This window comes from Lithobates pipiens, unplaced genomic scaffold (assembly GCF_037356315.1).
Source record: "Lithobates pipiens isolate NorthernLeopardFrog02 unplaced genomic scaffold, aLitPip1_a1.2 Scaffold_35, whole genome shotgun sequence".
Taxonomy (NCBI): Eukaryota; Metazoa; Chordata; class Amphibia; order Anura; family Ranidae; genus Lithobates; species Lithobates pipiens.
In genome coordinates, this window is record NW_027507811.1 from 22,648,488 (window position 1) to 22,675,550 (window position 27,063).

A 27,063-nucleotide genomic window follows, 5' to 3' on the forward strand; every position below is an offset into this window, starting at 1 on the left:
CTTCAGGCGTCAAGCTACAAAACGCTCAGGTGTGAATGGGGGTCTTAATGTCAAGTGATCATAGTCCTCCTCACCTCTCCGGTCAGCAGGTAGATGATCTCCAGGGTGAGGTTTAATATTCTCTCAGTCATATGGATTTGGTCTTTGTCCATCTTCATTGAGGTAGTCACGAGAATCCCAAAAGATGCCCCTTCCTATGGAGAAATGATAAAAATAGATTTATCTGGACTGTACTGTGATGACGAATGTCTGCACAGAGTTCCTCCAGAGTCCTGACCCCTCAGGCGACTTCTTATACAATATTACAGGACTTGTTAATCTCAATGAAAGTAAACTAAAGTACAACTCTGATCAATACCTTTTTATTTTAGGTTTATACTATTTTGTTTAATATATTACTTTGTGTGTATTGGAAACAAAAGACGTCACAGTGACTATGGAGGAAGAGGACGGACATGACAGGGTGTAGATATAAAATATCTTGTTACCTCCTCTGCTGTTGATTCCAGCAACGTCTGTTTACTTCCTCTCAACCCACCTCTCGCCCCAGAACTACCTGTTTATATACCCTTACATCACTTCCTGTCTGTGCGTTCCACGTACTATAAGCGAGATCGCCACCTTGTGGAGAATGTAAAAGCCGCCACTCACATGTTTTAACATTTTCCCCACGGTCTCATGCTTCAATTATGTTGCAAGCTCTATTGCACACCTGGCTTAAATCTCATTTAAAACCTAACCAATAAAAAAAAAAAAAACATAAATAAATGAAGGAGAACAACATTTTTACAGTACAGAATGAAAAACAAACAGAAAATAGAAATACAATGTTATATTGTTTATGTACAAGTATAGTAGTTTTTATAATATACTTGTATATAAATAATATAATATTGTGTTTCTAATTTTTTTTTCTTTTTTATTCTGTTCGAGATATTAAATTGTTTTTTCATTTTCTTTTTTGCTTAGGTTTTAAATTATGTTGACATGATGTGTGTGTGTGTGTGTGTGTGTGTGTGTGTGTGTGTGTGTGTGTGTATATATATATATATATATATATTCTGTTATTTCATTTTTATTTTAAGTTATATTTAAATAATTTATTTACATACAAGGGAAAATGAAGGTGCTCTGACAAGGTTTCAGTGTAGATATATAGATATTTTTTATATATATATATATATATATATATATATATATATATATATATATATACACACACACACACACACAGGGTTACCAGTGACAAATAATAGATTTTAGATCATTTTTTTTTTTTTTTACATTTCATGCATTGATGTCTCCATTTGCTCCAAAATTACACAACAGAACAAATAAACAATGGAAGATGACTCTGAAATCATTGATTTGCTTTGGATAAGTCAAAGATTTAGATGGAATTTTGTTATGCGAGTGCCACCTTCTGCAGATGCAGCAGCCTAACACACTCGTAAAATCCTTTCTACAACAGAAAACAAATGTTGTGTCCATAGTTCCCACCAATGTGCAGCTATTGTAGCTTTCTTTGCTACCACTCTTCTATCCAGTTGATCCCAAACCAGAGCGATGAGGTTTACTAAAGATCTATACTGAACTCTACCTTAGGAAAGCGGTGTCCCAGAGGCCCCTGCTGGCCCCTGATATCTCCTGGGTTTTCGATCTTTATGTTCTGATCTTCAGCCAGTCTTCTTCCAGTATTTGACTTTGTCTGGTCTTCTTCCCAGTTCTGAACTTCCGCCATGCTTCTTCTAGGTTTCAACCTTTGGGCAATCTTCTTCTGGGTTTCAATCTCTGTCTTGTCTTCTTCCAAGTTCGTAGCTTTCATGTAATTTCATTGAGAAATAGTTTTCTACAATTAGAATAAATCTTAGCTTAACTCTTATCTATCTTATAAATTGTATATTATCTTATCTTTAACCACAGTCCTTCCTGGTTTTCGATCGGTAGGCTGTCTTCTTCCGGGTTTCAATCTTTGGTCTTCTGCTGGGGTCAGATCTTCGGCCAGTCTTCTGGGTTTCAATTTTGGTCCGGTCCTTTTCTATGTTTGTTTTGCTTTGTCTTTTAAGGTCAATTTGCGTTAAAGTAAGGAAGCATTTAAGAAAATAAAAGCCATAGCAACAGTGTTTTGATTTTTGGCTGGTCTTCTTCTAGGTTTCTATCTTTGGTTGGTCTTTTTTCCAGGTTTTGATCTTTGGCCAATCTTCGGGTTTGAATCTCCATCTTTTCTTCTTCCAGGTTCTGAACTTTCTCCAGTCTTCTTCAGGGTTTCAATCACTGGGCCGTCTTCCAGGTTTGAATCTTTGTCTGGTCTTCTGCGGGATCTGGGTTTCAATTTTGGTCAGGGTCCTCTTTCTCTTCAATTAAGCATTTAAAAAAAGCAAAGCAACAGTGTTCCAATCTTAGATTGGTCTTCTTCTAGGTTTTGATCTTTGGTTGGTCTTTTTTCCAGGTTTCGATTTTGGCCAGTCTTCTTCTGGATTCCAATCATCAGCTATTTTGATTGGCCGGGTCCAAATGGCAACACTCCTGTGCATGCACAAGACTTCATACATCTCGGCAGATGCTGAAATTGTACACTGATCGGCACATTCTTTAACAGCTCTTCTCCCACCATCCACACTACATTCTCTGAAAGCTCACCTCCCACCATCCACACTACATTCTCCGACAGCTCTCCTCCCACCATCCACACTACATTCTCCGACAGCTCTCCTCCCACCATCCACACTACATTCTCGACAGCTCTCCCCCCACCATCCACACTACATTCTCCGACAGCTCTCCTCCCACCATCCACACTACATTCTCGACAGCTCTCCCCCCACCATCCAAACTACATTCTCCGACAGCTCTCCTCCACCATCCACACTACAGTCTCCGACAGATCTCCTCCCGCCATCCACACTACATTCTCGACAGCTCTCCCCCCACCATCCAAACTACATTCTCCGACAGCTATCCTCCACCATCCACACTACAGTCTTCGATAGATCTCCCTCACATCATACACACTACATTCTCCGACAGCTCTCCTCCACCATCCACATTACAGTCTCCGACAGCTCTCCCCCCACCATCCAAACTACATTCTCCGACAGCTCTCCTCCACCATCCACACTACATTCTCCGACAGCTCTCCTCCACCATCCACACTACATTCTCCAACAGCTCACCTCCCACCATCCATACTATGATTAAGCACAGGAGTGTGAAACGCATTTGCTGACTTTCCAAGAGATTCATATGTATGTCTTGTCCCTGCTTTTAATGGATATTCAATAAAGACACTGATTTTTATGCTGAAAGTGCCACCATCTCTTCCTTCATTGTGCACCATCCACATTACATTTTCTGACAGCTCTCCTCCACCATCCACACTACATTCTCCGACAGATCTCCTCCACCATCCACACTACATTCTCCGACAGATCTCCTCCACCATCCACACTACATTCTCCGACAGCTCTCCTCCACCATCCACACTACATTCCCCAGACAGATCTCCTCCACCATCCACACTACATTCTCCGACAGATCTCCTCCACCATCCACACTACATTCTCTGACAGCTCTCCTCCACCATCCACACTACATTCTCCGACAGCTCTCCTCCACCATCCACACTACATTCTCCAACAGCTCACCTCCCACCATCCATACTATGATTAAGCACAGGAGTGTGAAACGCATTTGCTGACTTTCCAAGAGATTCATATGTATGTCTTGTCCCTGCTTTTAATGGATATTCAATAAAGACACTGATTTTTATGCTGAAAGTGCCACCATCTCTTCCTTCATTGTGCACCATCCACATTACATTTTCTGACAGCTCTCCTCCACCATCCACACTACATTCTCCGACAGATCTCCTCCACCATCCACACTACATTCTCCGACAGATCTCCTCCACCATCCACACTACATTCTCCGACAGCTCTCCTCCACCATCCACACTACATTCCCCAGACAGATCTCCTCCACCATCCACACTACATTCTCCGACAGATCTCCTCCACCATCCACACTACATTCTCTGACAGCTCTCCTCCACCATCCACACTACATTCTCCGACAGCTCTCCTCCCACCATCCACACTACATTCTCCGACAGCTCTCCTCCCACCATCCACACTACATTCTCCGACAGCTCTCCTCCACCATCCACACTACATTCTCCGACAGCTCTCCTCCACCATCCACACTACATTCTCCGACAGCTCTCCTCCCACCATCCAAACTACATTCTCCGACAGCTCTCCTCCCACCATACAAACTACATTCTCCGACAGATCTCCTCCACCATCCACACTACATTCTCCGACAGATCTCCTCCACCATCCACACTACATTCTCCGACAGATCTCCTTCACCATCCACACTACATTCTCTGACAGCTCTCCTCCCACCATCCAAACTACATTCTCCGACAGATCTCCTCCACCATCCACACTACATTCTCCGACAGATCTCCTCCACCATCCACACTACATTCTCCGACAGCTCTCCTCCACCATCCACACTACATTCTCCGACAGCTCTCCTCCACCATCCACACTACATTCTCCAATAGCTCTCCTCCACCATCCACACTACATTCTCCGACAGCTCTCCTCCACCATTCACACTACATTCTCCGACAGATCTCCTCCACCATCCACACTACATTCTCTGACAGATCTCCTCCACCATCCACACTACATTCTCCGACAGATCTCCTCCACCATCCACACTACATTCTCCGACAGCTCTCCTCCCACCATCCACACTACATTATCCGACAGATCTCCTCCACCATCCACACTACATTCTCCGACAGCTCTCCTCCACCATCCACACTACATTCTCCGACAGCTCTCCTCCACCATCCACACTACATTCTCCGACAGATCTCCTCCCACCATCCACACTACATTCTCCGACAGCTCTCCTCCCACCATCCACACTACATTCTCCGACAGATCTCCTCCCACCATCCACACTACATTCTCTGACAGCTCTCCTCCATCATCCACACTACATTTTCCGACAGATCTCCTCCACCATCTACACTACATAGAGAATACCACGGACCAGATGGTCCTCGGATGTTCAGCCGCTTCATTGTTTTTACAGGTGGCAGGAAAGAACTTCACCATAGAGAATACTGTGGAACAGATGGGCCCCGGTAGTCTCTATGACCTTCGGAAGCCAGGCGCGACATTATGCGTCTGGCCCTGACAGTTGTAAACACTGCCGTGTACACAGCTGGAAAGGCTAAGATTGCTATTTTTTTTTTTATCCCAGTCTTTCCAGGCTAGAGGAGAGATATGGGGTCTTAAATGTTTACATTCCTTGTAATAGGAATAACATTTTTTTTTTAAAGCGCCCCTTCCCTATGAACTCGCATGCAGAGGTAAACGTATAGATCTATGTAACACCCACATATGTAAACAGCGTTCAAACCACACGTAAGATATCTTTGCGAGTGAGAGCGATAATTCTAGCCCAAGACCTCCTCTGTAACAGGTAACCTGTAAACATTTTTTTAAGCGTCGCCTATGGAGATTTTTAAGTAACGAAGTTTGGCGACATTCCACGAGCGTGTACAATTTTAAAGAGTGACATGTGAGGTATCTATTTACTCGGAGTAACATCATCTTTCACATTATATAAAAAAAATTGCCTGACTTTACTGTTTTTTGAAAAATTGATGTGCAAATGCCATATCACATAAAATGTTGCAACGACTGCCATTTTATTCCTTAGGGTCTCTGCTAAAAAAAAAAAAAAAAAACATAATGTTTGGGGCTTTTGATTAATTTTGTAGCAAAAAAATTATGATTTTTCCATGTAGGAGAGGAATGCCAGAATTAGCCCGGTACAGAAGTGGTTAAGTCCGGGTGGTCGAGACGAAACATATCAGTGGGGGGGCTATTGGAATACAAGAGAGTGATTTATCCCATCAGACTTCATCTCTTCCCAAATGATCCCTTTTGCTAGGATGTTCCCCCATATAAACTAATTTCTAATCATACAAGTTGTTGTATTGAATGAACAGCTAATTTATTAGATCATCTTTTTGCGCAAAATATTTTACACACTCTCAAACTGTAAAAGGACGATCCCGAGCATGAAGTTTCTGGTGTCCAACCAGACTTCCTTTCCTAGAGAAAGTTTTCCCACACTCTGAACATGAAAAAGAGTTTTCCACCCTGTGAATCCTCTGATGTCTGAGAAGTATGCTCTGCTGTGTAAAACATTTCCCGCACTCTGAACAGGAAAAAGGGCGCTCCCCAGTGTGAATTCTCTTGTGCGATTGAAGGCTTGCTTTCTCAGTGAAACATTTCCCGCACTCCGTACAGGAAAAAGGACGCTCCCCAGTGTGACATTTTTGATGTCTGATAAGAACGCCTTTCTGAGTGAAAGATTTCCCGCACTCTGAACAGGAAAAAGGGCGCTCACCTGTGTGAACCCTCTGGTGTGTTAGAAGGTTTCCTTTTAGAAGGAAAGATTTCCCGCACTCTGAACATGAATAGGGACGCACAGTTGTGTTACTTTCCTCGTGTGTAACCAGTACTATATTCCCACAAACCAAACTTGACAATGAACTCTCTCCTGTGTGAACTCCATAACTGAAAGATTCCTCGGAATTATATGGATCCATTGTTCCTTCCGCGGTGTGGATGTCTGGAATAACAGTATATGATTCATGAAAAGATTCCTCAGGATTAGAGGGATCCATTAATCTCTCCAAATGATAAGGTCTGTGATGTACGTTTTGAGTAATGGGATTTACTCCTGAAGAATATCGTGTGGTGTCCTTATCTTCTTCAGAATAGTCTGTAGATACAGTAAGATGTCCGTCTGTGGTATTCCAGGCATAGATCCCATCTGTAGGAAAGCCATTTAAAATGTTATAAGTATTCATCATTTTCTTCCATTTAATCATATCTATTGGTCTAGCACTTAATGGTTTCATAGAAATGGTCATCATACTGAGGAGATGGACCTTTCATATAGTGTACAGTATCTCCTCCTCATTTGTTGGGAACATGACGTTATATTGAGGAATGGAGATGGACCTTTCATATGGTGTACAGTATCTCCTCATTTGTTGGGAACATGACGTTATATTGAGGAATGGAGATGGACCTTTCATATGGTGTACAGTATCTCCTCCTCATTTGTTGGGAACATGACGTTATATTGAGCAATGGAGATGGACCTTTCATATGGTGTACAGTATCTCCTCCTCATTTGTTGGGAACATGACATTATATTGAGGAATGGAGATGGACCTCTCATATGGTGTACAGTATCTCCTCCTCATTTGTTGGGAACATGACGTTATATTGAGGAATGGAGATGGACCTTTCATATGGTGTACAGTATCTCCTCCTCATTTGTTGGGAACATGACGTTATATTGAGCAATGGAGATGGACCTTCCATATGGTGTACATTATCTCCTCCTCATTTGTTGGGAACATGACATTATATTGAGGAATGGAGATGGACCTTTCATATGGTGTACAGTATCTCCTCCTCATTTGTTGGGAACATGACGTTATATTGAGGAATGGAGATGGACCTTTCATATGGTGTACAGTATCTCCTCCTCATTTGTTGGGAACATGACGTTATATTGAGGAATGGAGATGGACCTTTCATATGGTGTACAATATCTCCTCCTCATTTGTTGGGAACATGACGTTATATTGAGGAATGGAGATGGACCTTCCATATGGTGTACAGTATCTCCTCCTCATTTGTTGGGAACATGACGTTATATTGAGCAATGGAGATGGACCTTCCATATGGTGTACATTATCTCCTCCTCATTTGTTGGGAACATGACATTATATTGAGGAATGGAGATGGACCTTTCATATGGTGTACAGTATCTCCTCCTCATTTGTTGGGAACATGACGTTATATTGAGGAATGGAGATGGACCTTTCATATGGTGTACAATATCTCCTCCTCATTTGTTGGGAACATGACGTTATATTGAGGAATGGAGATGGACCTTCCATATGGTGTACAGTATCTCCACCTCATTTGTTGGGAACATGACATTATATTGAGGAATGGAGATGGACCTTTCATATGGTGTACAGTATCTCCTCCTCATTTGTTGGGAACATGACGTTATATTGAGGAATGGAGATGGACCTTTCATATGGTGTACAGTATCTCCTCCTCATTTGTAGGGAACATGACATTATATTGAGGAATGGAGATGGACCTTTCATATGGTGTACAGTATCTCCTCCTCATTTTTCAGGAACATTGGATAGAAGTACTGGCATACTCATATAAGTGTACTACAGCGTACTACATTAAAAATACAGAATTCCTTTAAATAACACGCTTAGGCCATAAATATATTTGGTCGATGGCATCACCCAAGATCCCTGCTGTTTCCTTATAATCTGAAACAAACCAGGCGGTAAGCTGTCATTTAGTGCCAGTAATGATATCATCAATAACTGAATGACTTCCAGCTGCATCGGGGTTCAAGTAGATCTCATGGTCGACCCAAACCTGAAGCTCATTCCTATTTTACTTGGGAGTGCTGAAAACTAAGAATAGTTGTCTACAGGAATTGTTTTTCAACAGCTAAATATATTTCTATAAAAAAATATTGAACTGTGTTTTTAATTACAAAATACAAATGGCTCCTAATATGTGTAGGAAAAACATGGATGAACGCTGATCTGGGAAGTTATCCGACTGCCAACTGGAATTAAGAAGGAACTCTTTCACTCCTATGGGAGGAAATTTGGCCAACTCTTACATGCGTTTTGCCTTCATCTGGACCAACTGTCAGTTTTGGATTTTTATTTATTTATTTATTTATTGGTTTAAAAGTGTCCTTTTTATCTATATTTAAATAAAGATACTTTATACTGATAGAAGTAAAATGCAAAGGGATTGTTTCTGCTTTTAGTATTTATTACTTACTTGTGTCTATATGTAGAGAGGATTCCTCCTGTTTACTTTTCCTTATCATCACCCCCTCCTCCATAGACTGCTGATCTCCACTCACCAACATCTCTTCTTCTTCTTCTTTAACCTCAATTTTGATGTCTTTCAGTTCTTCACCCTAAACCCCAAAGATGACAGAATACATTTATAAAAAGGTTTTCTTGTAACTTACATATCCTTTTGTGTTCTGGTTGCTCAGTCCCACCTACCTGATGATGGTGAGGGATGGTGTGATGTTCCTGTGTGGAATCCCCGGAATACAGAGGACGGGGACATCTCTCTGGTGGCTCCATGATGACTTCCTTGAAGGGGTCATTGTGTACTTCTAAAAATGCCTCCACCACACCAACCTCTTCATCCTCCTCCTTTATCTCTTCTTTAACCTTATGGGAGATGTTGTGATCTTCCTGTGTGGAATCCCAAGAGTACAGAGGACGGGGACATCTCTCTAGTGGGTTCCCATTACTGGATCCATCTACCTGATGATGGTGAGGGATGGTGTAACCTTCCAGTGTGGAATCCCAGGAATACAGAGGACGGGGACATCTCTCTGGTGGGTTCTCATTACTGGATCCATCTGTAGGAAACACACACACTGACTGAATACATTGTTTCTATGTGTTTATCAGATGATGGGGGATCTAGGTGGAGCCTCCGTACTGCTCTCTCCTTTACAATAAAGTCTCCTCTTACCCGGTGATGTGAGGGACGGCTGATTCTCCATCATGAAGTCCTTGTAGAGATCCTTGTGTCCTTCTATATACTCCCACTCCTCCATGGAGAAATAGACAGTGACATCCTGACACCTTATAGGAACCTGACACACACAATGATACAGTCACCATCCAGACACATCCCTTGTCTGTTACTGGATAATGTCCCAGAATTCCCGGCACCGCTCACCTCTCCTGTCAGCAGCTCAATGATCTTCTGGGTGACTTCTAGGATCTTCTTGGCACTGGTTACCTCTGTTGTCAAGCAGTGAGGTGGAGGCACTGTGATGGGTGATGTCCTGTGAAGACGGCTGCTGGGTGCTAATGGATCACCAGATATTTTCTTTGGTACTCTATAATACTGTGTAAAGACATAAAATAACAATTATCACTACAGACTTCCCAGAATCCTCCTCATCTCTACAATCAGGTCTGTGTTTTATTAAACAGAGATGTCCTATGTCATATGACGCTCCCAGAATCCTCCTCACCTCTCCGGTCAGGTCTGTTTTATTAATAGAGATAAGAGTGATGTCACGTGACCTCCCAGAATCCTCCTCACCTCTCCGGTCAGGTCTGTATTTTATTAATAGAGATAAAAGTGATGTCATGTGACCTCCCAGAATCCTCCTCACCTCTCCGGTCAGCAGGTAGATGATCTCCAGGGTGTGGTTCAAGATCCTCTCAGTCATGTCTATTTGGTCTTTGTCCATCTTTATTAATGTAGTCATCAGATCCCTATAAGATGCTCCTGTCTGTAGAGAAATGATAAACTGAGAATTATCTGGACTCTACTGGGTAGGACAATGTTTGGTCACAGTAACTTACCATCTGCGATCAAAGGCAGGTACCTCCTAAGTTTTACCCTGTGTCTCACAGCTGCGTTGGGGCAGCCTCGGTTACATGCAGCCTCAGCCTCCAAGGCACCCGCAGCCCATCTTTAGACCATTCCAGAATTTCCAGTTTCCTATACTGATTTCTCTGAGGTTTCTCCAAGTGCACTGCTGACACCTTGGATCCTCACCACTTCTTTGACTGCCCCATCGATCTTGCCCCTTGTTCTACTTCTGGAAGGACCTACCCACTCTGTCCCCAAGCACATGTCATCTCCAAATGTATATCCAAACATAAAAAAAATAAGTTTTATCTGGAGACCCACCTCGCTGATCGCAGCCAGTTTTTCCTTTGTTCAGAAGCAAGATGAAACCTTTAGACCTTGGGTAGACTACAGGGGCCTGAACACCATCACTCAAATCAAAAATTGGTTTCTGTTGCCCCTCATCTCCAAACAATTGCCTGCATGTTTGTGCCACTCAAAGCTCCAATGCTTTCAATTTGGTAATTCCCACATGCTAATGGGTGCCACATCCAAAGGGGCCCATTTGAATAGACAACAAGCAGCAGATAGGAGGGCACTATTCCTCCCACTGACATCAATGATGGGGCACTATTCCTCCCACTGACACCAACGATGGGGCACTATTCCTCCTACTGATACCAATGATGGGGCACTATTCCTCCTAATGATACCAATGATGGGGCACTATTCCTCCCACTTACATCCAAGGTTGTGGGGCACTATACCTCCCACTTACATCCAAGGTTGTGGGGCACTATTCCTCCCACTGACACCAATGATGGGACACTATTCCTCCCACTGACACCAATGATGGGACACTATTCCTCTCACTGACACCAATGATGGGGCACTATTCCTCCCACTGACACCAACGATGGGGCACTATTCCTCCTACTGATACCAATGATGGGGCACTATTCCTCCCACTTACATCCAAGGTTGTGGGGCACTATACCTCCCACTTACATCCAAGGTTGTGGGGCACTATTCCTCCCACTGACACCAATGATGGGACACTATTCCTCCCACTGACATCAATGATGGGACACTATTCCTCTCACTGACACCAATGATGGGGCACTATTCCTCCCACTAACACCAACGATGGGGCACTATTCCTACCACTGACACCAATGATGGGGCACTATTCCTCCCACTAATACCAATGATGGGACACTATTCCTCCCACTGATACCAATGATGGGGCACTATTCCTCCTACTGATACCAATGATGGGGCACTATTCCTCCCACTTACATCCAAGGTTGTGGGGCCCTATTCCTCCCACTGACACCAATGATGGGGCACTATTCCTCCTACTGACATCAATGATGGGGCAGTATTCCTCCCACTGACACCAACAATGGGGCATAATACCTCCCACTGATACAAGTGATGGGACAATACTTCTCCCCTTATACTAAACACGGGGCACTATTCCTCCCACTTTTTTTACTCTCACTGGCCCCCCTAAAGCCTGAAGGAAAGTAAACTAGGCCCTTTGTTTAGAATGTTTAGAGACCCCTGGCTTAGTTTATGTCTAAGGTAAAATGCATTAAGAAGGGCAGGGACCGGGAGGAGGAAAAGCCAAAGCCTATTTTGAAGTCCTAGAATAAAGCAGCTTCAGTGTGCACCAGTGTATATCCAAACATAAAAAAAATAAGTTTTATCTGGAGACCCACCTCGCTGATCGCAGACAGTTTTTCCTTTGTTCAGAAGCAAGATGAAACCTTTAGACCTTGGGTAGACTACAGGGGCCTGAACACCATCACTCAAATCAAAAATTGGTTTCTGTTGCCCCTCATCTCCAAACAATTGCCTGCATGTTTGTGCCACTCAAAGCTCCAATGCTTTCAATTTGGTAATTCCCACATGCTAATGGGTGCCACATCCAAAGGGGCCCATTTGAATAGACAACAAGCAGCAGATAGGAGGGCACTATTCCTCCCACTGACACCAATGATGGGGCACTATTCCTCCCACTGACACCAACGATGGGGCACTATTCCTCCTACTGATACCAATGATGGGGCACTATTCCTCCTAATGATACCAATGATGGGGCACTATTCCTCCCACTTACATCCAAGGTTGTGGGGCACTATACCTCCCACTTACATCCAAGGTTGTGGGGCACTATTCCTCCCACTGACACCAATGATGGGACACTATTCCTCCCACTGACACCAATGATGGGACACTATTCCTCTCACTGACACCAATGATGGGGCACTATTCCTCCCACTGACACCAACGATGGGGCACTATTCCTCCTACTGATACCAATGATGGGGCACTATTCCTCCCACTTACATCCAAGGTTGTGGGGCACTATACCTCCCACTTACATCCAAGGTTGTGGGGCACTATTCCTCCCACTGACACCAATGATGGGACACTATTCCTCCCACTGACATCAATGATGGGACACTATTCCTCTCACTGACACCAATGATGGGGCACTATTCCTCCCACTAACACCAACGATGGGGCACTATTCCTACCACTGACACCAATGATGGGGCACTATTCCTCCCACTAATACCAATGATGGGACACTATTCCTCCCACTGATACCAATGATGGGGCACTATTCCTCCTACTGATACCAATGATGGGGCACTATTCCTCCCACTTACATCCAAGGTTGTGGGGCCCTATTCCTCCCACTGACACCAATGATGGGGCACTATTCCTCCTACTGACATCAATGATGGGGCAGTATTCCTCCCACTGACACCAACAATGGGGCATAATACCTCCCACTGATACAAGTGATGGGACAATACTTCTCCCCTTATACTAAACACGGGGCACTATTCCTCCCACTTTTTTTACTCTCACTGGCCCCCCTAAAGCCTGAAGGAAAGTAAACTAGGCCCTTTGTTTAGAATGTTTAGAGACCCCTGGCTTAGTTTATGTCTAAGGTAAAATGCATTAAGAAGGGCAGGGACCGGGAGGAGGAAAAGCCAAAGCCTATTTTGAAGTCCTAGAATAAAGCAGCTTCAGTGTGCACTCCTATCTTCTTGTTGTTGTCAATGAGAAACCCTAACTGCATTTCTTTCAAATATTCTTCCTCTAGAACGCTTGGACGGTAACTTAGTCTACGTCTAAGCCCAGGAGTAGGTAAAACTTGTCAGAGGCACATGGTAGGAGATAGAAAACAGAAGATAAGAATGCACACAAGCTGCCTGGTTCTAAGAATTCCAAACAAGCTTCAGCTTTTCCTACTCTCGGACCATGCCCCTCCAACACATTTCACCCACTCTTGGGCTTAGACAAAGAGAGGAGTGGTCTAGGAGGAGGAAAAGCTGAAGCCAGTTTTGAAGTCTTAGAATCGGGCAGCTCCTGCGTGCTCTCCTATATTCCGCTTGCTGTGCATAAGAAAATATACCTGCATTTCTTTCAAATATTCTTCCTCCTCTTTAACGCCTGAACATTAACTTCGTCTACATCTAAGCCCAGGAGTAGGTGAAACGCGTTATGGAGCATGGGAAAAGCTGAAGTCTGTTTTAAAGTCTTAGAATCGGCAGCTTCGGTGTGCGCTCCTATCTTCTGCTTGTTGCCAATGGGAAAACCTACCTACATTTCTTTCAAACATACTTCCTCCTCTTTAATGCCTGGACAGCAACTTTAATCTTGTAATGTCTTTCTGCAATATCTTTGAGCCCATCCCACCCAACAAGCAGAAGATTGGAATGCACACAGAAACTTCAAAACAGGCTTCAGTTTTGCCTCCTCCCAGACCGCGCCTCTCTAACAGGTTTCACCAACCCCTGGGCTTAATCTATGTCTAAGGTGAAATGCATTACAGGGACTCAGTCCAGGAGGAGGAAAAGCTGAAGACTGTTTTGAAGTCATAGAATTGGGCAGCTTTGTGTATGCTCCTACTTTCTGCTTGTTCTCAATAAGAAAAACTACCTGCATTTCTTTCAAACATTCTTCCTCCTTTTTAAAGATTGGATGGTAACTTTAATAACTTTTTCCAGAGTTTCATTGACTCAACATCAGAAGACCTTGAAGGTATCGGATCTGAACCTCCAGAATAATGAACTGGAGAAAAAGGCTTCACCTTTTGCTCCTCTTGGTCCCTCTAATGGTCCCTCTAATGCCGCGTACACACGAGCGGACTTTTCAACATCCAAAGTCCGAAGGACCGAGTCCGTCAGACTATCCGATCGTGTGTGGGCTGCAACGGACTTTTGATTCGCCAAAGTCTGACGGACTTTAGAAATGAAGCATGCTTCAAATTTTCCCGAAGGAACTCCGCCGGACCCGGTCCCCTTCGAAAACTCCGCTCGTGTGTATGCTACTCCGACGGACTAAAACCGACGCTAGGGCAGCTATTGGCTACTGGCTATGAACTTCCTTATTCGAATCCAGTCGTACGTCATCACGTTCGAATCCGTCGGAGTTTAGTGTGATCGTGTGTGGCCAAGTCCGTTCGGCCGAAAAGTCTGTCAGAACTCCGGCGGAACTCCTTTGGAAGTCTGTCGGACATAAGTCCTCTCGTGTGTACGGGGCATAACACGTTCCACCCACTCCTGGGCTTAATCTACATCTAAGGTGAAATGCGTTATGAGCATGGTCTGGGAGGTGGAAAAGCTAAAGCCTGTTTAGAAGTCTTAGAATCGGGCAGCTTCAGTGTGCACTGCTATCTCCTGCTTGTTGCCAATGAGAAAACCTACCTGCATTTTTTTTAAAATATTCTTCCTCCTCTTTAAGCCCTTGTACACACGGTCGGACATTCCGACAAAAAAATCCGTCAGATTTTTTCCGATGGATTTTGTCCGAAACTGGTGTTGCATATACACGGTCGGACAAAGTTGTCAGAAAATCCAATCATTCGGAACGTGATGACATTCGTTCATTACAACGGAACTACGTTCAGGCTAGTAGCCAATAGCTTTGGTCTCGTAATTTGATCTGAGCATGCGTGGCACTATGTCCGATTGGAATTCTCTCTCTGATCATGTTGCTCTCAAACTTTGTCGGTCGGACATTCTGACGGAAAAAGTCAGATGGAGCCCACACATGGTCGGATTATCCGACAACGCGGTCCAATTGGACATTTTCCGTCAGAATGTCCAACCGTGTGTACAAGGGCCAACACTTGAATGGTAACTTTCATCTAGTAATATCTTTTCCAGGGTTGCATTGAAGGTATCGAAACGGAACCTCCAGAGTAATGAACTGGAGAAACCGGCTTCAGCTTTTACCCCCCCCCCCCCCAGACCGCACTCCTCTAACACGCTTCATCCATTCCTGGGCTTAATCTACATCTATGGTGAATCGCGATATAGGGGCATGGTCCGGGATGAGGAGAAGCTGAAGACGGTTTTTAAGTTGTAGAATTGGGCAGCTTCAATGTCCAATGAGAAAACCTACCCGTGTTTCTTTCAAATATTCTCCCTCCTCTTTAATGCTTCGAAGGCAACTTTCATCTTGTAATATCTTCTCTGGAGTTTCATTGGCTTCAACTTCAGAAGACCTTGAAGGTATGGAAACTGGACTTCCAGGATAAAGAGATGTTCGAGTTTTTCCTTCCTCAGGGACAACCTGTTCAGTTAAAAATTTCCCTTGAGATGTACTAGGTTGTTCTGGAATATCAACTTTACAAAAGGAAAACTGTAATAATAATGGCTCGACATTGCTAGATAATTGCTCATCTTTCTTAACAGGTGTGGACTTAGTCCACAACGTTAATGGAGGGAGTCTAACCAAGTCACACTGAACGGCAATGGAACTGTTATTGCTTCTAATGGACACTTGTACATTTTTATCTTTGTTGGCATACGGCCTATAAATCTGTATCGGTTTAAGTTTCCGTCCCGGAAAATGTATTGTGTTGGTACCTCTTGACATTGTGAGTTTTGTAGAAGAGAATTTTTTCTTCTTTTTTGCAGGCATTTTAAGTAAACTTTCCATCAAAACATCTGAAGTAGAAAGTTCAATTTCCTCCGCCAACATGTGTTGTGATTCCAGATCGTTGGGTGATATTTCATCAAAAATCATCTCTGAAGATGAGGATGGTTCTGGCTCTGGTGAATCAGGAGACATCGGACCGTAAAAGTGACTTGAGGGTTCAGAAATTTGAGGAGACCACGATGACTCCTCGCTCTTTATTTCCCCTTCCGATGTTTCCCTTATCAAATTCTGTCGCTTGTAATAAGTATGGTCGCTAAGTTCCTCAATTGATGGTTCTAAGGCTGGCGGCATCTGAAGTGTTGGTATAGCATTGCATCTTAAACAGCGCCCTTTTCCTGTTCCTCGCAGTTCATAGTCATCAGCTGTGAAATGATCCGAACAAACCCTATATTTTCCACTGACACATTTTGCTATGTGTGGTACCAGATACTCCATCTCATAATCTTGAAAATTCATATTCTGTAGCCAAAGCCTTATTAGTTTCTCGTTTCGAGGGAAAATATGAAGAAGTATGGTTTTCAGTTTAGTTTTTCGCCAAGAAAATGTACATCCCGGAACAAAACAGCCCGGCATCCTGGAAAATTGAAAAAAAAAACATTTTTCCCCAAAATAGAACTTTTGTTCACTTAAATATGTATTTATTTGATAGTTCCATTATTTTTATTATAAATATATCGAATTAGTGCAGCGCGGTGCTTTACAAAAAATTATAAACTAACCACTTCCGGACCGCCCACCGTGGATTTACGTTGTTACTTTGACGTTAAATACCATTGTTATGGCAGCAGATACCTACCATAACCCTGGTATCCTCTTCAACAGTCTGCTTTCAGATAAAAGTGGTCTCAGCGGCGGATTTGCCACAAGATTCACTTTCATCAGGGGGCGGGAGAAGGCCCCCCCTTCCGCCACGCTCTGGTGGTCACCACCACTTACCGGAGCCATCGGTAGCGGTGGAGACGATCGGGTCCTATCCCTTCACAGGCTGGATGCCGAGTGAGGGAAAGATGGTCCCCACTCGGCTCCACACCATTGGATGGAGGAAGCTATGTCAAATGTCACTTCCGCCCAATGGTCTTAAAGGGGAATTTTATTTTTTATTTTTTAAAAAAGACATTTAATTTTTATTTTTTATTGCATTTTAGTGTAAATATGGGATCTGAGGTATTTTTGACCCCCATATCTCATATTTAAGAGGTCCTGTCATGCTTTTTTTTTTTTTTTCGTGCTTCTTGTTTATATTCCTTGTGATTGGAATAAAACTGACCCAATTTTTTTTTTACCCACTTACAGACCGGACCATTTTGCTGGTCAAAGACCAGACCACTTTTTGCGATTCGGCACTGTGTCGCTTTAACTGACAATTGCGCGGTCGTGCGACGTGGCTCCCTAACAAAATTGACGTCCTTTTTTTCCCACAAATAGAGCTTTCTTTTGGTGGTATTTGATCACCCCTGCGGTTTTTATTTTTTGCGCTATAAACAAAAATAGAGCGACAATTTTGAAAAAAAACACATTATTTTTTACTTTTTGTTATAATAAATATCCCCCAAAAATATATGAAAAAACATTTTTTTCCCTCAGTTTAGGCCGATACGTATTCTTCTACATATTTTTGGTAAAAAAAATCACAATAAGCGATTATTGATTGGTTTGCACAAAAGTTATAGCGTTTACAAAATAGGGATAGTTTTATAGCATTTTTATTAATAATTTTTTATTATTTTTTTTTTTACTAGTAATGGCGGCGATCAGCGATTTTTATTGTGACTGCGACATTGTGGGGACCCATCGGACATTTTTGACACATTTTTGGGACCATTGTCATTTATACAGTAATCACTGCTATATAAATGCAGTGATTCCTGTGTAAATGACACTGGCAGTGAAAGGGTTAACCAGTGGGTGGCAGTGTAGGGGTTAAGTGTTCCTAGGGGTGTGTTACTAACTGTGGGGGGGTTGGGCTTTCATTTAGTGAACACTGATCTCTGCTCCAATCACATGGAGCAGAGATCAGCGTCACTAGTTGCTAGGCAGAATGGAGAAATGCTGTTTACACGGCATTTCCTCCATTCAGCCGTCCCGTGAGACGATCGCGGGTATGCCCGCGGCGATCGAGTCCGCGGGTCCCGCAACCGGACTCACTGGGGTCCCGACCAGATGGCAGGGCGGCATTGAAGATTGGAAGTACATGTACGCCAATATGCCTGCCCGTGCCATTCTGTCGACGTACATCGTCGTGCGCTGGTCGGGAACCGGTTAAAGTGTCAAAATAAAAAATAAAACAAATAAGACATTTTTTTAATTTAAAGCACCCCGTCCTGCCGAGTTCGCGCGCAGAAGCGAACTCACGTGAAAGTCACGCCCACATATGAAAACGATGTTCAAACCACACAGGTATCTCAGCGACCGTTAGAGCGAGAGCAATAATTCTAGCACTAGACCTCCTCTGTAACTCAAAACTGGTAAAAATCTTAAAAAGCCTTGATGAGGCTGCACTGATAGGCACTTATGAGGAGGTACTGATGGGCACTTATTGGCAGCACTGTTGGGATTGCACTGATAAACAGTGCCTTGATTATCAGTGTTAGCCCAGGTTCACACTGAGCTGCGGGAATGAGGCCGTGCGAGTTCAGCTGAACTCGTACGATTTCGCTCCCACATGTCAGTACCGATTTTGGCCGCAATTTCAGAGACAACGTAAATGTCAATGTAAATCACAGCCAAAAATTGCAAAAAGTGGTACAGACACTCCTTTTTGAAATTGGTGCAGCGCTGCAGCGATTAGGACGGTGCCATTGGCGGCAATTGCCACTTATTTGACATGTCAAAAACGCTCCAGTGTGAACCAGGGCTTGATGTCCCTTTTACACAAGCCGGTTATCGGCTAGCTTCTCTTCTCCTCATGCTGTCAGTGCGAGGAAAGGAATGCCGATAACTGGCTTGTGTTTACATTGTGATTGGACACAGCTGATCACATGGTAAAGATCCTCTGATTGGCCCTTTACCCTTTACCCTGATCTGTGATCAGCCGTCCTTTGGCTATAGCGTGGTCAGCAAGTGGTTAAACAAAATCCTAATAGTGAATGTTCATGATGGCAGAAAATATTTCTTAGCTTTTGTATTCTCCCATCACAGCAAGGTAAGGTATTAATAAATCTGTTTATATTGTATTTAACATTTTTCATAAAATCTATATAAATATATATATATATATATATATATATATATCTCTCTCTCTCTATATCTATCTATCTATATATATATATATATATATATTGTGAGGGGGTTCGCTCGGTAGCGGGTGTGTGTGACCCCCTGGATGGGTTCACAACACAAAGTCAGGCACAGCAGACAGCGGTGTAGGTGCAAAAAATAAAAGATCCGGTTTATTTATGCTACATGCAGTGATACATATAACAGCCAAACAAAATAAAACAAGAAAATAAATTCTGGTCAGCTTGACCTCTAACTACACACGTAGACTCCCTGTCTAACAACTGGGTGCAGCCTTGTGCTGCCCCAGTCCCTGTCTCTATTGTAGGGGTTTGCCACACAGGCGTTAACTCACCGCACAGAACAGATCTCAGACTCCCCAGTCTATACACACAAAACTGGTTCCAGGATGGAGCATCTCCCTATGCATGCTGGGGTTTTTTGTAGAGGTCTTAATGAGCCCACTTACTACAGCTGGGCTCATTAACTCTTCCCCTCTAATTGTAAAAGTCTGCATAAAGCCTGAATCTAGGACACACATATTTCCCATCCTGAATACAACCAGGTGATTTTACCTGCGTGCTGCCACATACCCCCCCCCCCCTCTTGTTTCAACCTCGGGGTTGTAACACAAGCAGTCAGACACGCATGTATCCGAGACAAAACATCCACATTCCCCATTTTAACACCAGGGCGATGCTTAACTGTAAAGTTAAATTCCTGTAGGGCCAGGAACCACCTATTTACCCTTCTATTGGTCTCCTTGTTTTGAGCCATCCACTTTAAAGGAGCGTGATCAGTCACCAGGTCAAAGTGCCTACCTAGCAGATAGTACCGAAGGGAATCTAGAGCCCACTTCACTGCTAAACATTCCTTCTCAATCGTGGAGTAATTTACCTCATGGGACTTTAACTTCCTGCTGAGGTAAATGACTGGGTGCTCTTCCCCGTTCCAGACCTGGGATAACACTGCTCCTAACCCAACGTCTGATGCATCAGTTTGTACAACAAAGTCCTTAGAGAAGTCTGGTGAGTACAACACTGGCTGGCTACATAAGGCTGTTTTTAAGGACTGAAATGCTTCTTCAGCCTCTGGGGACCATTTAACCATGACAAACTCTTTCCCTTTTGTCAGGTTGGTGAGAGGCACCGCCTGAGAAGCAAAATGGGGAATGAATCGTCGATAATAGCCAGCGATTCCCAGAAAGGCTCGTACCTGTTTCTTGCTGTTGGGACGTGGCCAACTCTGTATGGCCTCGACTTTATTGACTTGGGGTTTTATCACCCCCCTCCCAATAGTGTACCCAAGATATTTGGCCTCCTCCTGTCCAATGGTACACTTCTTTGGATTGGCCGTAAACCCAGCTTCCCGGATAGAGTCTAGGACTGCTTGTACTTTTGGCAAATGTGAGACCCAGTCTGTGCTATGGATAATCACATCATCCAGGTAAGCTGCAGCATATTTCTGATGGGGCCTCAGAATCTTATCCATTTTCCGCTGGAATGTTGCCGGTGCATTCTGTAACCCAAACGGCATTCTCTTATATTGGAATGCCCCATCTGGGGTTACAAACGCAGTTTTCTCCTTGGCCGACTCGGCCAGGGGAATTTGCCAATACCCTTTGGTGAGATCAAGAGTTGTCATATATCGGGCTGTTCCCAGCCGGTCAACCAACTCATCTATACGTGGCATGGGGTAGGTGTCAAATTTTGTAACTTTATTTAATTGTCTAAAATCGTTACAAAACCGCCAGCTCCCATCAGGTTTGGGCACTAGTACAATAGGACTGGACCAGTCACTCTGGGACTCCTCTATCACACCCAATTCCAGCATCCTTTGAACCTCCCCACGTATTGCCTCCCGTCGGGCCTCTGGTATTCTATAAGGTTTTAGTTTTACCCTTTCTCCTGGCGGGGTGATAATGTCATGCTCTACGCCAGATGTTTGTCCCGGAAGCTCAGAGAAAATCTCTTTGTTACGAAGTACAAACTCTTTAACCTCCTGTTGTTGGGGTTTCGATAAGGTGTCTGCTATTCCAACCTCAGGAACTAAGCAATCAGGCTGTACTTGTGACAAAGTCTCTGCGACTAGGGATTCCCTATCCCTCCAGGCTTTCAGCAGATTGACGTGATAGATCTGCTCCGGCTTTCGCCTTCCTGGCTGTCTAACCCTGTAGTTCACCTCACTAATTTTTTCAATTACTTCATATGGACCTTGCCATTTGGCCAGAAATTTGCTTTCAACCGTAGGGACTAGCACCAAGACCCTATCCCCCGGGGAAAAAGTACGTGTCTTGGCCCCACGGTTGTACACTCTCTGCTGTGCTAACTGCGCTTGGGTTAAATGTTCCTTTACAATTGGCATTACCTGTGCAATTCTATCTTGCATCAGGGCGACATGCTCAATCACACTCCTGTGAGGAGAACTCTCATTTTCCCAAGTTTCCTTGGCGATATCCAGCAGCCCTCTTGGGTGTCTCCCATAGAGCAACTCGAAGGGTGAGAAACCCGTAGAGGATTGGGGTACCTCCCTAATGGCAAACATCAGATAGGGTATTAGACAATCCCAATTCTTTCCATCTCTATCCACCACCTTCTTTAACATTTGTTTTAGGGTTTTGTTGAATCTTTCAACCAACCCATCTGTTTGGGGGTGATACACAGATGTACGCAATTGCTTCACTTTGTACAACTTGCATAATTCTTTCATAACCCGGGACATAAAGGGTGTACCTTGGTCCGTAAGCAGTTCCTTACAAATACCCACGCGGCTAAAAACAAGGGATAGCTCTTTGGCTATGGTTTTGGCCGAGGTATTTCGGAGAGGAATTGCTTCCGGATAACGGGTGGCATAGTCCAATATAACCAAAATGTACTGATGCCCCCTAGCAGACTTCATTATCGGACCTACCAAATCCATTGCGATCCTCTCAAAGGGGACCTCAATGATAGGAAGAGGTACCAGTGGGTTACGGAAATGTGGCATAGGTGCCGACTTCTGACACACAGGGCAGGAGGAACAATACTTTTCTATTTCCTTCATGACCCCAGGCCAATAGAATCTCTGCAATACCCTCTCTCTGGTTTTCTCTGTCCCCAGATGACCTCCCAGAATGTGTCCATGAGCCAATTCTAACACCAACTTCCTGTAAGATTTGGGCACTACAAGTTGCTCAATGGTTTCTTCTGCCCTTTGAGCCACTCGATATAGCAGGTCCCTTTCCATAGTGAAGTAAGGATTAGGGCAAGTCTTATCTGGGTTCACTAACTCGCCATCTATTTTCACCACATTTTCCCGTGCCTTTATTAGGGTGGGGTCTTTTAACTGTTCTGTGGCAAAATTTTCCCTGTGAACCTCAAGATCCGAAAACTCCACAGACGGCATGTTTTCATCTGAGGATGTTGGCTCCTCCCCAGTTTCTCGAGTTTCCCCCGCCAATACCGACAAGGGAAATTCAGGAGAGTCCTCACCACTCCCAGAGGAATTCTGGTCATCTTCCTGGTTTATAGGGGCACCAATGGGGGCCTCAGGACAATCCCAGAGTTCCCAGAATTTTGGAAAATCCCTTCCCACAATAGCATCATGTGGTAACTGAGACACTAACCCCACCTGATGAGAGAGGTTACCTTTGGGGGTCTCAAAAAACACTGAAGTTACAGGATACTCTCGGGTGTCCCCATGCACACAAATAACAGCCACCCTGTTCTTCCCAGAGACCTCTGTAGTAACTAATTCAGCTTTTATGAATGTTACCAGGCTACCTGAATCTAGCAACACATCAACATGTCTACCATTAATACACATTTTACATAAATGTTTCTCAGGTCCCCGAATGGCAGTGCATGCAACTGTCGCAAACAGCGACTGACGTCTCTCCCTTATAAAGTCACATTGCATAGGCTCATCCACAACTGGGCAATTGGCTGCAATATGTCCCTCTTGCCGGCAGCGGTAACAAATAATTTTTTTCGCTGCCTCTTGCAGCATGGGCTTCCTGGGCTGCTCCCGCCAGACCTTAGGTAGAACTCCCACCCTCTCACTCTCTCCACCCTCACCCCTTGGAGTCATCTTACCCGCCACTGGGGATGATCTGGTCTTAGGGGGGAAAGTCCGTGAGTCCCTGGAAGAGGTGGTCAAGTTCTCTGTAGCCAAGTACCTCTCAACCAGATCCACAAGTTTATCTGCATTTTCTGGGTCTCCATGGCTTACCCATTTTTGGATGGCAGTAGGAAGAGCTCTCAGGAAACGATCCATAACCACACGTTCCACAATGTTTGGTGCGGTCAAAATCTCTGGCTGCAGCCACTTCCTGCTCAGGTGAATGAGATCATACATTTGAGACCTGGGAGGTTTTCCAACCTGAAAAGTCCAGTTATGCACACGCTGAGCCCGGACTGCCAGGGTGACACCCAGCCGTGCCAATATTTCTGCTTTTAGCACCACATAGTCTTTTGCTTGGTCAGGCTCTAGGTCATAATAAGCTTTCTGCGATTCCCCAGTTAACAGAGGGGCCACCAGTCCAGCCCATTGCTCCTTAGGCCACTTTTCCCTTTCAGCAGTCCTTTCAAATGTGGTCAAAAACACCTCCGGATCATCCTCTCCAGTCATTTTTGTCAGTAAACGGCTCACACCAAAGGTTGCGGTATTATTGTACCCACTTGCTTCATTGGTCTGCGGACGTTGCTGTATCAATGTCTCTATTTGCTGTTGAAAATTCTGCTCTTGCTTCTGCAACAGGTCTATGAAGCGGGCTTCAGATCGCTGCTGGGCTTGTTGCTGAGCTTCCAAACTCTGCTGCAAAGTTGCATTTGTCTGCTGCTGATTTGCATTTGCCTGCTGCTGGGCTTCCAAACTCTGCTGCAAAGTTGCATTTGTCTGCTGCTGATTTGCATTTGCCTGCTGCTGGGCTTGTTGTTGAGCTGCAAGGCTCTTTTGTAAAGCTGCATTTGTTTGCTGCTGGTTTGCATTTGCTAGAGCCAGCTGTCTCAGTATCTCCTCCATGCTGGCCTTAACAACAAAAAAAAAAAACTGCCAAAATTCTCCACCAACTGTGAGGGGGTTCGCTCGGTAGCGGGTGTGTGTGACCCCCTGGATGGGTTCACAACACAAAGTCAGGCACAGCAGACAGCGGTGTAGGTGCAAAAAATAAAAGATCCGGTTTATTTAGGCTACATGCAGTGATACATATAACAGCCAAACAAAATAAAACAATAAAATAAATTCTGGCCAGCTTGACCTCTAACTACACACGTAGACTCCCTGTCTAACAACTGGGTGCAGCCTTGTGCTGCCCCAGTCCCTGTCTCTATTGTAGGGGTTTGCCACACAGGCGTTAACTCACCGCACAGAACAGATCTCAGACTCCCCAGTCTATACACACAAAACTGGTTCCAGGATGGAGCATCTCCCTATGCATGCTGGGGTTTTTTGTAGAGGTCTTAATGAGCCCACTTACTACAGCTGGGCTCATTAACTCTTCCCCTCTAATTGTAAAAGTCTGCATAAAGCCTGAATCTAGGACACACATATTTCCCATCCTGAATACAACCAGGTGATTTTACCTGCGTGCTGCCACAATATATATATATATATATATATATAGATAGATAGATAGATAGATATAGAGAGAGAGAGAGATATATATATATATATTTATATAGATTTTATGAAAAATTTTAAATACAATATAAACAGATTTATTAATAGATTAATACCTTACCTTGCTGTGATGGGAGAATACAAAAGCTAAGAAATATTTTCTAGCGTTCCCAATCCGGACGATAACTGTGCTGTGAAAATAGTTACATAAAAAGCCAGCCTTATACATTTTAGTTGTATTAGATCCAACATTGATTTTTTTTTTAATTTTTTATTTTTATAATAAATGACTTTGCTATTTTACAAATAGGTGCATTGATCGATAGCTGTGTAATTGATATTGAAAGCTACTGTATCTCAGGTTATCGGGCAAAGTTTGGAGGAAGTATTATGCCGTGTACACTAGTTCGGACTTTCCGTCAGAAAAAGTCAGACGGAATAATTTCATCGGATATTCCGATCGTGTGTGCGCTTCAGCAGATTTTTTATTTATTTTTGAAAATTCTGACGGACCTCGAAATAGAACATGTTTTAAATCTTTCCGACTGAATCAATTTCTATTGGGAAAACCGTTTGTCTGTATGCTGTTCCAACGGACCAAAAACGACGCAAGGGCAGCTATTGGCTACTGGCTATTGAACTTCCCTTTTCTAGTAACGACGTACGTGTTGTATGTCACCGTGTTCTAAACGATCGGACTTTGGTGTGATTGTGTGTAGGTAAGTCCGTTTCAGCGGAACTCCGTTGGCAAAAACAAGTTTATTCTGACAGAAAAAACGGTTGTGTGTACGCAGCATTAGAAATTATTTTCACAACGTATAACGGTGGTGGAACCCTCCTGCTGATGGGCATTGAGGAGGGAATGAGGATGAGAGTGAACTGTAGTAAGCGGAGGTGGAGAGGTCAGGAAAGGACAGGGTGAGATTTTGTCATGGAGGTAAGTCTACAACAGTATAGGAAAGTAAGGCAGAGGCAGAGGCAGATTCAGCATACCAGCCGGGATCAGTTCACAGCCGGGCTGCGAGGTGCAGGAACATCAGGCACCTTGGCAAGCCCTGTGCTATGGGAGCACCTGTGCCCATATCAGACACACACAAGCATAGCATGGCTTGCTCCCTTCTCATAGGATTTGACTTACAGTTGTAGAAGCCTATGGCTCCCGCTGCTCTCATAGTCTCTTGTAAAATTAGGAAGGTAATTGTTTAGGTAGAGGGGTGGGCACAACAAGTAGTGTGCCATTTTTTACCTGCATCCTTTTCCGTTTTTATAGACCTAAACATGGTGCATCGGAGGTAGCCTGATGTAAATGGACACCTGCCCACCCATAGAGCTGTTTTCTGGACCTAAACATGATGCATATGAGGTAGTCTGATGTAAATGGATACCTGGCTGCCCATAGAGCTGTCACGGGTCCCACCGGGTCCGCTGGGCAGACGGAACAGGCACAGGTGTCAAAAAGCTGACATCCATCCCATTCAGCTCCGATTTAGTAGGGGATATGCTCACGAATCCCCTGCTGAGCAGTGTGGACTGTCCTATCTCCGATTTAATGTGTTCTGTTTCTAATGCTAATATTAGTAGTTGACGAGCATGCATGATGAATTGTTTTTATATTGTTTGCAATTACCTAGTTTTATCATGTGGCACCTTTTTTTCCTACAGTAAGTATAAAATCATATCTTATTACCTCCTCTGCTGTCAGTTCCAGCAATGTCTCTTCTCTACTTCCTCAAAATTTCTCATCCAAAACTTCCTGTTTGTTCTCCTACATCACTTCCTG

The 27,063-nt window shown here is 43.9% G+C and overlaps 2 protein-coding genes across 2 annotated transcripts in view; both read right to left on the minus strand.

Annotated features, from left to right (window-relative positions):
- Nucleotides 1–2,683, minus strand: part of LOC143955210 (uncharacterized) — a 30,832-nt gene extending 28,149 nt beyond the window's left edge. Inside the window, 2 exon segments of the mRNA XM_077465296.1 lie at nt 75–194; nt 1,601–2,683. Coding sequence (XP_077321422.1) covers nt 75–194; nt 1,601–1,825 — 345 coding nt within the window. The 5' untranslated portion in view covers nt 1,826–2,683.
- Nucleotides 2,684–5,794: 3,111 nt separating this feature from the next.
- On the minus strand, nt 5,795–27,063 carry LOC143956184 (uncharacterized). Its single transcript, XM_077466339.1, has 8 exons — nt 26,971–27,063; nt 15,930–17,043; nt 10,318–10,437; nt 9,873–10,043; nt 9,663–9,786; nt 9,179–9,546; nt 8,946–9,087; nt 5,795–6,870 (listed from the first exon to the last, which is right to left on the minus strand). Exons 2-8 carry the CDS (start codon nt 17,040–17,042, stop codon nt 6,083–6,085), a joined length of 2,826 nt encoding a protein of 941 aa, XP_077322465.1. The 5' UTR covers nt 17,043; nt 26,971–27,063; the 3' UTR covers nt 5,795–6,082.